Raw genomic sequence first — 13,179 nt, 5'->3', positions numbered from 1 at the left:
AAAACGAACCGTTATCGCCATCAAACTCTATTCCTGGCAATTCGCCGGTCAATAAAATACCATCTTGGCACAATCCTTTGTTTTACCATCAGGCCATTGTTCCTTCGACAGTCACGTATTTTAGACTACAGTGTGCCCCTTTTCTACACATTTTTATCAATTACTTATTCCAGAGCACATATTTGCATTTGTAACAAAACTCGATTGATTCTCAAAAAGACAATTAGCAACACTGTTTTTCTCACGAGTAGAAATTTACTCTGTATTTTTTTCAAATATTCTCAAATTCTATTTAGAATCAAAAATAAATTTCAAGAAGATCTTTGAAGCTCTCAAAATAGCAAATTTGCGATCGATTCAAAATTTGAGGAACAAAAATTAAAAACTAAACAATGGTTGAAACGTATAAAAATTTCTCCCTCTCCCTCTCCCTCTCCCTCTCCCTCTCCCTCTCCCTCTCCCTCTCCCTCTCCCTCTCCCTCTCCCTCTCACTCTCCCTCTTGAGAGTAATCCACTTCTAATCCAAAGTAATCCATCTATAATCCAGACAAGATGCTTGTCATCCAGATAATTCGTAGGAATTTAGACAAACCAAGTAATGAACTTGTAATCCAGAGTAATTCAGGTAATTCAAAGTAATTTTAATAGGTCAACCAAATATTTTTAAACTATTTAAAAAAAAAAAATTTCTTTTGCACTGAAAATGTAATTATTCAACTTTTTGTTAAAAACTTAACTTTTTGAGAAGAAAATGTATATATTTTGATGAAAATTCGTTTCTTATTTAATGTATTTTCATAACTAAAAATGTACTATTCTACTTGTTGTTAAAAATTATATTTTTTAGAAGAAAATTAACATTTTTTTTAAAATTCCTTCTTTTGGTATAAAGTTAATCTTTTTCTTTAAAAATTCGGGTTTTTGATTTAAAATTCAATTTATTTATAAAAAATTAATCTAATTTTTTTTATAATTTAACTATATAATTGAAAACTAACTTTTTTGGTCTGAAATTAATTTTTTTAGTCGAAAATTTAACTATTTACTTTTTAGTTGGAAACTTATATTTTTTAGTTGCAATCTCAACTCATTGGTTGAAAGTTCCTGTATGTTATATAATAATTGTTTTTGTTTGACGAAAATTAATCTTCTTGCTTGAAAATTTACAGTTTTGTTGAAAATTAAACTATTTTGGAGAAAAATATAACCACTTGGATAAAAATTCGACTCTTTTTTATCATTCATTTTCTTAACTTATAATTTAACTGTTTCATTTTTGATTCTAATTGTATCTATTCTAGTTAGAAATTCAACTATTCTTTTGAAAATGAATACATTTTGTTAAAATTTGGTCTTTTTGGTAGGAAAATAATCTTCTTTAAAAAATCATTTTTTTAATCGAAAATGTTTTTCCTAATTTTTGATTAAAAATTATTACCTTGAACTGAAAATTTAACTATTGCATTTTGGATTATGATTAAAGGTTTCTTCAGTTGAAAAATGAACTGTTTCGTTTAAAATAATTTCTGTTTTTTAGTGGAAAATAATCTTCTTTTTAATAAGAAAGATTCTGATATTTCTAGAAAAAAGTATTAATTGAAAATCGAAACAAGTTGAATTTAACGAAAAAGAATTTTTAACAAACATAACAAAATAGATGCATTTTCAACTAAACAGTTCAATTTTCAACTAGGATCAATTTCCACCTGAAAATATGGAATTTCAACATAAAAGGTCATTTTTAACGAAACAGTTACTTTCTCGACTAAAAGAGAATCAATTTTAAACAAAAATTAATACATTTTTAAGAAAAAAGAGCGAGTATTCAATGAATTAGTTGAATTTTCAAAAAAAAGACAAATTTGTTGGTTGAGACCAATTTTTAACTAAAAAGGATGAATTTTCAATAAAATTTTTGAATATTCAACAAAAAAATTAAATTTTAAACCGAATAGTATCATTTTTAACAAAACAAGATTAATTCTTAAGGGGCCGTTCAAAAAAATTTAAGATTGTAGAAAATCGAGAAATTGGGTTCGGCTGGTCAGCCAAAAAGTTCAAATAAAAAATGTGCTAAAGTTTAGATAATGATTTATAAAATTTTGAGAATTTAGCGAATTATCTTAAGAATATCAGTAAATTCAACAAACTTTTAGATAATTGATACAAACAGTACAATTATAGAGGATTTTAAATTATTTCTGAAAATATGAATCAAAAACCCATTTTTTTCCTAAAGATTACAATATATATATATATATACAGTTATAAAGTAAACATTTTGTAGAATTTTATTGGGTTAAAGTTTATCGGATTTCTCCAACTCTCTCGAGTACGTTCCAGCATAAAAAATTATTTGAACGTTAAACTAAAAGCGATTACCGACTAACTCGTTCCAGTATTCTCGAAATAAGTAGAAATTGAAAATGTGGTCAGCCGCATTCGCAATTGTTCAACAAGGATAATATTCTATCGTCCAGGAAAAGGCTTATTTACAACACTGTTATAAGAAACCAAAAATTGCACTGAAAAATAAAATTACATTTATTTATCAATGATTCCAGATTTTAATTTCTATATTTTTTTATTGGAAGAACAAATGTATCACTGGATTCTTCGTATGCAATATTTTCCGAAAAATAAAAAATATTTACAACACAAGTTTCACAAAAGTTTAAATATTGAAAAAACTGAAGTGGAAATGCTAAGAAACTAGTTATGTTTAAAAAAAAAACTAATTAAATTTTCAACAAAAGAGTGGAATCTTTAGCCACATTGTTGAATTTTCAACCTACAAATATGAATTTCCATCCAAATGGTCAAATCTTACGACAAAAAAAGTTAAGCTTTGAACACAATCAGTTGAAATTTCAAATAAGTAATTTAATTTTTATTTAATCATTAAAATGATTTTTTAACCAAAACAGTATATTTTCAACAAGAATTTATTTCTAACAAAAAAGTGACATTTGCAACCAAATACGTGAACTTCAATGCATGAGATAAATTTTTTATAAAAGTAAACTTTTAACGAAATAATTCAATTTCCAACATACAAAGATATATTTTCAACCAAGTATTTGAAATTTTTAATTACAAAAATATTAAACTTTAACCAATAGCATTTTCATTTTCAACCGAATAGTCGAATTTTCAACGACAAAAATTGATTTTAAAACCAAGAAAACGAATTTTGAAGAAAAAAGATTAATTTTAAAGAATAATCTGAAAGTTAATATTCCAACCAAAAAATATTTTTATATAAACCAAAAACATTTTAATTCAAAGAAAAAGACAAATGAAAAAAATTAAATCCTTCGGCTAAAAAGATTAATTTTCAGCCAAAAAGTTACATTTTTTGCCAAAGAAGATGCAGTTTCTACTAACACAGATGAATTTGAAACCAAAAAGACAAATTTGCTATAAAAAGTGTTTAATTTTGAACAAAAAAGATAAAATTTTTCACTGAAAATCATGACTTTCAAACAAAACTCTGGAATTTTTAACCAAATAATAAATTGTTAAACAAAATTGTTGAAACTTGAACCAAAATAATTATAATATTTAGGAAGAAGCAACTAAACAATAATATATTTTGTAAAATAATTCAATGTTAAAGGATCCTAATACAAGAACAATTTTTATTTCAGAATTCTAATTTAAAATCTATTCTGTTTTAATTCGTTGAATGTAGAAAGTTTCCAATATTAAAAATGTCATTCTGAACATTTTTTGGAAACTATAATTAAACTTGAAAGGTGTACAATTTAGTAAAAAAAGATTTTTTATACAAATTTATTTAAAATTGGAAGATAGACTTTTTCATATTTAATATTTTTTCTTGATGTTGAAAGGGAGGATATTTTAGTTCTTCATTTTTTTCTGATTTCGGAAGTGGGAAGTTTTTGTTGATAAAATTTTCATTGAATTGACAAAGGACAAGTTCTGTTTTTAAACATTGCCTGAAATGTGAAAGGGGTGAATATTTTTTTTTGAGCTGAAAGCGAATTTTTTATTTTGTATACTTTCATTGAGTTAGAGAAGACCCAAGCTTGGTCTTTAATTGTTTTTTAACTCAAAAGATAATTTATTATTTTAAGGTTTCAAGTTCAAAAAAGTTTCTCATTGACTAATTTACTTCATAGTTTAGTGTTGATTGCTTGAAATTCAAACATTTTCAGCTTTAAGATATGATAATTTTTTATTTTAATGAACTTGAAAAAGTTCTTTTTTTGTAGGATCATTTACATTAAAATTTGTAGAGAGAGTTTTAATTGTTAGTTTGGATACTACCACAGCAAGAAGTAGAATTGAACTGAAAATCATTTATATTTTACTAATTCAAATTTAGCTAGTAAGAGTTGCAGCCCGAGTCATGTATGCGAATGAGCGCCAGTAACTGGTTTGATGCTACTTTTCGAAAAAAGATTCAATTTTATTTCGTTGATGAGATTAAACTCCCTTATGCCCTCAAGTTTACCATATACACGCATTTGTATTTCCACACATAAAGGTAAAGCTTGTAAGACCTGTTTTGAGTTGGCTCGTCCTGAAGCGTCCTCAAGCTAACTTTGCCAGGAATAGAAACACAGTCTTTGTCCACTCGTTCTCGAAGGCGGACGGATTCAGAATACTTATCGCAAGAACCATAGAAAACGCTTCTGAGAGGTCAGTAAACTTGAGAAAAATAGGTGTGGTTCCTCAAATTACTTTAATTAAATAAATAATTAGCTCAACTAATACCACAGACTCACGTCAGATTAGGGGTTGATTATTAAAATTATCCTGGTTAATAATTATTTGTAAAAATGCACTCTAAACAAACGCCATCATATTCAGTGATCTTCAGTGATAAATAAAATAATACCTTTTAAACAAAAATCGACTTAGAAGATAAAATTTTTGGTTGCAGTTGTAGAATGCTTCTATTTTCCTTTTTACTCCTGCTGCCCCTGGTAGCCAGGGCAGAAGAATCATCCCTTAAACCCTATACGCTCGAGATTGAAAATGGGACCCTGACGAGGATAATACCTCGTGAAGCATCAATCGAGAAATTAGACCTTTCCAATCTACAAATCAAATTCATCAAAATAGAAGCCTTTGATGATCTGAAAAGTCTGAAATCCTTGGTCCTAAGGAACAATTTACTCACATCACTTCCTGAATTCGTTTTTTCGAATCTCACATCCCTCGAGTACCTCTGCCTAGCTGAAAACAAAATCCACACTTTGGAAAACATCTTCATCGGTTTGGATAATTTGAAAACCCTGAACATATCCTCTAACCCCTTGAGGCATTTGAGACGAGGTCAATTTTTCGGACTGCCAAGCAACATCAATATTTATACAAGGGGCAACATTTTCTGGAGTTTGAGCACCATGGTATTCGAAAATCCATTTTTGAAGGAAAAAGAAAATTTGGCTGACCTGGAGAGAGCGAGATTCGGTGATAATCCTGATGAGGTTCAAGTAGCAGAAACGAGGAAATTAGATTCTCTGGATCGGGAGATTTTCGCTGGTTTGAAGACACATGTTTTCTTTAGAGAAACTGATCCACAACTGGATAAAGACATCCGTATTAAACTTTGTTTGGAGGATGGCATTGTACTCAGTCTTCAAATGATCGAAAAGGATGATAAGATAGAAGAAAAATGCTCTGAAGTCAAAATAGACTATGAGGAAAGACAGGTGAGATATTAAAAAAAAATCTTAAATCGTCCATACCCAGAAAACTGAATTGTTCCAAGTTTTCAAATACAATAAACTTTATCTAATTTTTTTCAGGTGAACCTTCGTGGATTGGGAATCAAGGACTTCGAGGAGGATTGGTACCAACTTCAGAAGCTGCCAATAATCGGGATCGATCTTTCCAACAACGAAATTCAAGAAATCTCCAAGGAATTTTTAAACGATCTGCCAGGTGATTTGGCTTCCGTGAGCCTGGTTGAAAACTTGGTCAGAAAAATTCCGAGACAGGTGATCGACAACAGTCATCTGAAGGTACTCAATCTAATGGACAACTTGATAGAAGAAATTGAAGAAAAAGCTTTCGAGAACACTAGGCTGACAGGCCTTTTCTTAGGTGGAAATCGACTGGAGAACATCAACTTCGTCAAGGATCTGCCTTCAACCCTGACAGACCTGATTCTGAATCGCAATCTCATTCAGTCCATTCCAGACGGTATTTTCACGAGACTCACAAACCTGGTGTACCTAAATCTGGCAAAAAACAGCATCCCGAGTTTGCAGAGCGACACTTTCCGAGGATTGAAATCCCTTCAGGTTCTTATTTTAACTAGAAATTCACTATCCAACATTGCTTTGGGTTCCTTTAAGTATTTGAAAAATCTTAAGACTCTTTTTCTTTACCATAATTCTATTTCGACTCTTCCAAACGGAGTTTTTGAAAATTTAGACAAACTGAGGAGTCTGCATTTGGCATTTAATAAGATTAAAAAGATTACTCAAGATATGTTTACAAAACTTCCAAAGTCAATAAATTTCTTGCATTTAGATTTTAATAAAATCGAGTCTATGGAGCCTGGAAGCTTTATTGAAGTTCCTAAATTTTCGTTGTCTTTGGATGGAAACAAAATATCAAATATCTTGCCAGGTACTTTCAATTTGCCGAATTTGCAGGATCTTTATCTGAGGAATAATTCGTTGGCAATTCTTAAATCAGAATCTTATGAGGGTCTTCCAAGATTAAAGCGTCTCTGGCTCTCGAATAACAAAATTAATAATATCGAGAAGGGTGCTGCTCGTAGTTTGTCATTCCTTACAATTTTAGATATTTCAAAAAATCCTGTTAAACGTTTGGAAAACGGTGCTTTGTTCGGTTTGCCAAAATCAAGGGCTAGTTTCATCTACATTGCGGATAATTCCATTGACTTGATTCAAGGTGGTGTATTTGATGATTATAATGGTTAAAAGAATGTTTATGATTGGAATACTGAATGGCAAGAAAAGTTTGAATGTGATATGCATAAATCAAAAGTTTGCTCGTGCATTAAAAAAACAGATGGATAACAAAAGTTTTATTTTTATTTGTAGTTTGAACCCACCCTTTAGTACAATAGGTATAGGTTATATACATAATTTGTTTATAACAACTGAGTTTTTCAGTGAAATATGCAAACATGACCAAAAATTAGGAAGATTTATTATACAGGCCATAACCTAATTTACTCGACAAAAGTGACCTATTTGACCCGAAGAAAGTGACCAAAAGTAACTAATTTCTGGTGCTAAGAATTCAAATTCATTCAAACTCAATTTGAGTTAATTGGTAAAAAATTTTTAAATTCCATGTATTTCAGTAAAATTGGATCGAATTTCGAATAATAAAGACTTTGAAGAAATTCGTTACAATTTGGACATAAGAGGAATTCGATAAAATTTTTTGTAATTAAAGGTAAATTTTTTCTTTTTTTATTATTTGAAAATAATTCAGAAGTATTTACAAAGTTTTTTTAAAGAATTGAATTTTAAAAAATTAAGGAAATTCACAAGGATTTGATAAAGTGCCTAAAAATTCAAGGTGAGCTTAAAATTAATTTAAGAAAGTAGATTTTAAAAAATCCATTAAACGGAGTAGAATTTAATGAATTTAGAAGAATATACAAAATTAAAAATAATACCGAAGAATTAAAAAGAATTTCGATGTAAGTAAATTAAAATAAAAAATAAATAAATTGAATAAAAATTGAATGGATTTAGGAGAATTTAAGGAAAATAAGAAGAGTTCGATGAAAATTCAAAAGAATACAAAATAATTTAAGAAAATTGAGAAAATGAATAAGAAATCATGGTGAGTTCTGAGGGAATTCAAATGAAATCCAGATGAATTGAAAACAATTCATATACATTGAAAAAATTAATTCATAAAATTTGGAGTGTAAGAATTTAATTTGAGTTTAAAATAATTCAGAGTTAAATAAGAAAAAAAATACAGAAACGAGTACAGCTAAGTGAACTCAAAAAAATTCAAAAGGATTCAGAGGATTTCAAACAAACTTAAGAAAGTTCTAAAAAATACAAAAGAATAAAAAAAATTGAGGCCGAATTGACAAGAATTCTGAGTGAATTGTAAATAAGTACAAAAGAATTTTTAAAAAATTCAAAATAATTTGAAAAAAGAAAATAATACAAAAAAAAAATTTCATTGATTTAATAAAATAGGAGTGAATTTACAAATTTCGAGGAATTTATAAGAATTGAAGGTGAATTGAAAATAATTCAAGTAAATGTAACAACATTTTCTAACTCCAGAAAATTCTTTTAATATCAGATAACAGCGAGTGCATATAATTATTAAATAAAAATATAATAAGATCCATAAGAAGTTAAGGTGAATGTAAAAGTTATGAGGCTAAATCACTCCCACTCACTTCCGCTACTCCCTTTCACCTCATTTCTATCACTTTCCCACTACTCTCCTACTTCTAATTACTACCACTACTAACCCCACCCTCTTTTCCTACAGCCCTTTCCCTTATTTACATTTAATTTCACCTATATTCCGATATTTCTTCCTCTCATAGTTTTCCTTACGAAAACCTCCCCTAATAATTCTCCTCTCACAACCCCTACTTCCTCTCTCTAACCCTAGCTTATCCTGATTATGGACTCCTTAGTTCCTCCCCCTTCTTGATCACCCTCACTTTCCTACTAACATTCACTCACTTCTTTTCTGCTCTTCGCCCTTCACTACCCCTTCCTTCTTCATGTATCACTTCCACTACTTCTCCTCCTCCTCACACTCACTTCCCCTGCTTCCCTCCTTTAATTTTCAATATCATCACTTCCACTCGCTTCCTCTAGTCCCTTTCGCTACACTTCCAATTACTTCCTCCACTCATCTTCCTTCCTAGACTGCATTGCACCTTCATGCCGATACTTTTCTTCCTCTCCTGTCTCTCCCCACTGCACCCTTAATTCTATTTCTATCACTGCCCCTACTTCCCCTCTTCATCAATCAATCTTCTTTCCCTATTTAATCACCATTACTTTTCTATGACCTCTCTCTTACTTCTCCTTCCACTCCATATACTCACTTCCCCTGCTTCATTCAAAACCAAAAATTGAATAAAAACCGATTTGAGTTAAAATAGGGAGTAAAGTAATTAAAAGACTCTATGGCTGTCCTATATTATAAAGAAAGTGAGTTTTCCACCTGCAGTTTTCTTAATTAAAATTCAAAGCTAATCTATCTCTAATAATAATCCACATTCAGAAAATGAGTTAAAATAAGTGATCGATCCCGACTTATGAACTTTCTCCAATCTCGATCAAATTAATAGTAACTCTATACATCGTGAGGAACATGTAAGTTGTAAATCTAAAATAAGAATAAAAAAATAAAAAATTAAAAGAGTGCTGCGTGCAGTGTGGCCTTGACTTTCTCAAGACCTTTATAGGCTGATCCTGAGTCTAAAGGCGTTCGCGATCTGGTAATGATCGTCACGTCGAGTGATCCGTGAGAATCAAGATCGTGCTCGTGTTCGTGGTAGATTAAAGATTGAAGAAGAAGAAAAAAAGATTAGAACATGGCACGGTCTTGATTTCCTCGTGACTTCATCACTATTTCACAGTTTGGACATTACTGATTGCAAATAAGATGATTACGTCAAAAAAGCATTAGTATCTAATCAATCGAATCGTGTTAACTTAGAAACCACTCACTATATTGGACTGAAATCTAACAATATCTGATCGCAGAGAGACTAATTTGTTAGTAAATACGTGCAAGTAAACGTGAAGAGAAAATTCAATCTACTTTACACCATCTATTATCTAAGCTAATAAAAAAGAATATCTGTGATACATGATGACTTTGTGAAGCACTTCGCCTGGGGTGATTGTTAGAGAGATTGATCAGTGCGCCACACGGGAGACGACTGTCAAAAATCGCCGGAAAAAAGGTCTCGTGGTTTAAAGAAGTCCCATCATGTTTTTTGTTTAAGGTAAAATATTTCTCGTGAAAATGTTAACATAACCTAAAATTGTTCCCAAATTGTAAATTTTCCTTGAAATCTGTACCAATTTTCAGTGAATTCATGAAAGATGAGAAATAATTTGTTATCTACTCCAAAATTACACAAAAATATCAGTTACTTATTGAATTTAGTCATCCAATGACAATTTTTTAATGTTTAAACAAATTTAATTAACAAATGCACTGCCTGGCTATCTTAAGAAATGAAAACTTGGTTTTTTCACACTTAGCAAAATGTAAATAACTGATTTCCAGATTTTTAGGGACCTTACATGACAATCAACAATTTTCATTTTTAACAATGATGGTTTAAAATAATTTTTATCATCTTATGCATTTTTTAAGAGGAAAAATGGTGTTTCTTTTTTCTTTGAGATGTTAACATTCTGTTATTTATTAAAGGCTTCGTGACATAGATTTATAACAATTGATAATTGTTTAAACAAGTTTAATTAACAAATGCATTTTGCGGCTATTTTTAAAGGTAAAAAATTGTTTTTTTTTGGCGTCACCTAATGTTAATAACTAATTTTTAAACAGTATTTGTTTTAATACGACTGCTTTTGCTGTTTTCCCCTGCATCTTTTAAAGCCTTTATTCTTAGCTCCTTGTGCCTCTTCTGATGATTGACCGATTGGGTCAGCGAGAAAGTCGATTATACATAAACGAACCATGAATTCAAACTTTATGCGATGATGCTGTCATGAATACCTAACTGTATTTTTGTACATAAAAGTCTGCTGTTTTCAGACAATGTTCGCGAGACTTGTTTGTGTCAATGGCTTTACCAAGTAATTCTAAAAAAAAATTTAAAATCAGTTATTAACAGTTGGTTACGTTGAAAAATCCAAATTTTTACCCTTAGAAATACCGGGAAAATTCATTTGTTAAATAAGTTTGTTTAAACAAGTATTAATTGTTATCGCTCGATAGCATAGCGCCATTATTAAATAATACACTGGTAATGCCGATATAAAGATTGACGCCAAAATAGGCTTTTTTTAGCCTATTTTTTGGACCTCGCTAGCGACCTGGAGGAAAAATATAAAAATATGTATCGCTTTTCGTTTTTTTTTTAATTTCAAAAAAATACCCCTATTTAGGAGTGGAGAAGACCGCCAACAATTAAAAAATAGTGAATACCACTAATTATAAAACCATTTTTTACATCAACCCCTTATCTATCAAGAAAATACGTGATTTTACTTGTGTAAAGTTTATTGTATAAACAAAATATGATAAAAAATGATTTCATAATGAGAGGTATTTCCTGTTTTCTAATTTTTTTGAGGTTTCCTCAACCCCTCAATAGGGGTAATTTTTTAAAATTTATAAAAAATAGTAAAAGTGATGCTCATTTTGGTTTTCAATGAAGAGTAATTTGATACCTGTAACATATTTGTATATTTTCCCCCACGTCGCTAGGAAGGTCCAAAAAATAGGCTAACTTTGACGTCCCTCTTTGTTTAAAGAATTGTGGTTCACAATAAAAATTGTTGATTGTCACGTAAGCTCCCTAAAGGTCTAGAGATTAGTTATTTATACTTTATTAAGTTGAAAAAAGTTTTTACCTCTAAATAGTCACACAGTCCATTTGTTAACTAAATTTCTTTAAACAATCATCCATTATTATTGAATAACTAATTTTGATTCGAAAAATATTTAGTATTTGGAAGATAAACTACTTTCTTAAATAGTAATTTTTTAGTTGAAGTTTCATCATTCTACTTAAAAATTCATTTTTTTGTCAAAAATTGAACAATTTTGTTGATTTTTTTTAGACAATTTAACTATTTCATTTTCTGTAGGAAGTTATTCCTCTTGGTTTAAAATAAATTATTTGATTGAAAATTTATGTACTTCGTTGAAAATTCATCTTTTTTGGTAGAAGTTTATACTTTTTAGTTAAAAATGCAATAGGTTGATTGAAAATTAATCTGTTTTAATTGTGAGGAGTAAATTGCTTTATTAAAAATACGTTTTTTTCATTAAAATGAACTACTCTAAATCTAAAATTTTAACCTCTTTGGTTGAGATGTGAACAATTACATTTTTGTTAAAAATACATCTTGTTCGATTAAAATTAGGATTTTTAACTGGAAATTGAACTATTCCATTTTTTGTAGGAAATGTATATTTTTATTTGTGGAAAAATTTCTTTTTTGTTTCTTAAAAAATAATCTTTTACTAAAAAGTTAATAATTTGGTTGAAAATTCAAGTGTTCGGTTGAAAATTAAGTTTTTTGGTTCAAAATTCATATTTTCCGGTTGAAAATTCAACTGTTTTGCAGAAAGCTCATCTTGTCGACTAAAAAATGCAACAATTTAGTAGAAAATTAAACCATTGGGTTAATAATTAATGATGTTAAAAATGCAATTTTTTTCTTCTAATTACAACTAACATAAGTTGTCAGGAAATTAAACTATTTGGTGAAGAATGAAAAAAATTATTTGAAAATCTATAATTTTGTTGGAAATTCGCTTTTTTTGGGGGGGGGGGGGGGTTAAAATTTATTTCTGTATCTGATATAGTAGGTATTCCATTATTATTTTAAAAATTTGGTTTAAGAATTGAAAATTCAACTATTTGGTACAAAATTCATATATTATGTTGAAACTTTGTCTATTTGAGTAGAAAATTAATCTTGTTTGTAAAAAATTTATTTTTTGTTTTTATTGAGAATTAAATTTTTCAACTTATAATTTAACGATTTCATTATTAGATAAAAATTAATTTTTTTAGTTACAAATTCAAATGTTAGCTTGAATTTTGTTTAAATTCCAGTACCTGGTTAAAAATTCTGTGTTTCTTTTAAATTTAGTTTTTTTGTAGAAACTTAATCTTCTTAGTAGAAAATTAATTCTTTTTGGTTGAAATTGCTTTTGCTTGATTAAAAATTAATCTGTTTTATTGGAGGATTTAACTATTTTTTAAAAAATTATTTTTTTCAATTAAATTTAACTGTTTTAGATTTAAAATTAAATGTTTTCTGAAATATTAACGTTTGCATTTTTCTCTTAACATTTATATTTTTAATTTAAAAATAAAGTACTTAGTTCACATTTGAATAAACTCGTGAAAAATGCATGCTTTGCTGAGAATTCATAATTTTAGTTGAAAAATTGACGAGTTAGTCGTAAATTAACTTTTTTGTTGAAAATTCGTATCTTTGGATTGAAAAT

General features: G+C 29.0%; 1 protein-coding gene across 1 annotated transcript; it reads left to right on the top strand.

Moving 5' to 3' along the window:
* The first annotated feature begins 552 nt into the window (after positions 1-552).
* LOC117170077 (slit homolog 1 protein-like) lies at positions 553-7,033 on the top strand. The gene is made up of 4 exons (XM_033356600.1): positions 553-625; positions 4,476-4,668; positions 4,913-5,687; positions 5,784-7,033. Exons 1-4 carry the CDS (start codon positions 553-555, stop codon positions 6,927-6,929), a joined length of 2,187 nt encoding a protein of 728 aa, XP_033212491.1. The 3' UTR covers positions 6,930-7,033.
* Positions 7,034-13,179: the final 6,146 nt, after the last annotated feature.

Source organism: Belonocnema kinseyi, chromosome 3, assembly GCF_010883055.1.
Source record: "Belonocnema kinseyi isolate 2016_QV_RU_SX_M_011 chromosome 3, B_treatae_v1, whole genome shotgun sequence".
Classification (NCBI taxonomy): Eukaryota; Metazoa; Arthropoda; class Insecta; order Hymenoptera; family Cynipidae; genus Belonocnema; species Belonocnema kinseyi.
This window is presented reverse-complemented; position numbering and strand designations above follow the sequence as displayed.

Excerpts from the sequence above, each read along its gene's own strand:
- LOC117170077 (XM_033356600.1), top strand. The coding sequence starts at position 553 with ATGCTTGTCATCCAGATAATTCGTAGGAATTTAGACAAACCAAGTAAT. Across the intron at positions 626-4,475 it reads TGTAATCCAGAGTAATTCAG|TTTACCATATACACGCATTT; the intron begins GTAATTCAAAGT and ends TATGCCCTCAAG. Across the intron at positions 4,669-4,912 it reads ATAGAAAACGCTTCTGAGAG|TTGTAGAATGCTTCTATTTT; the intron begins GTCAGTAAACTT and ends TTTTGGTTGCAG.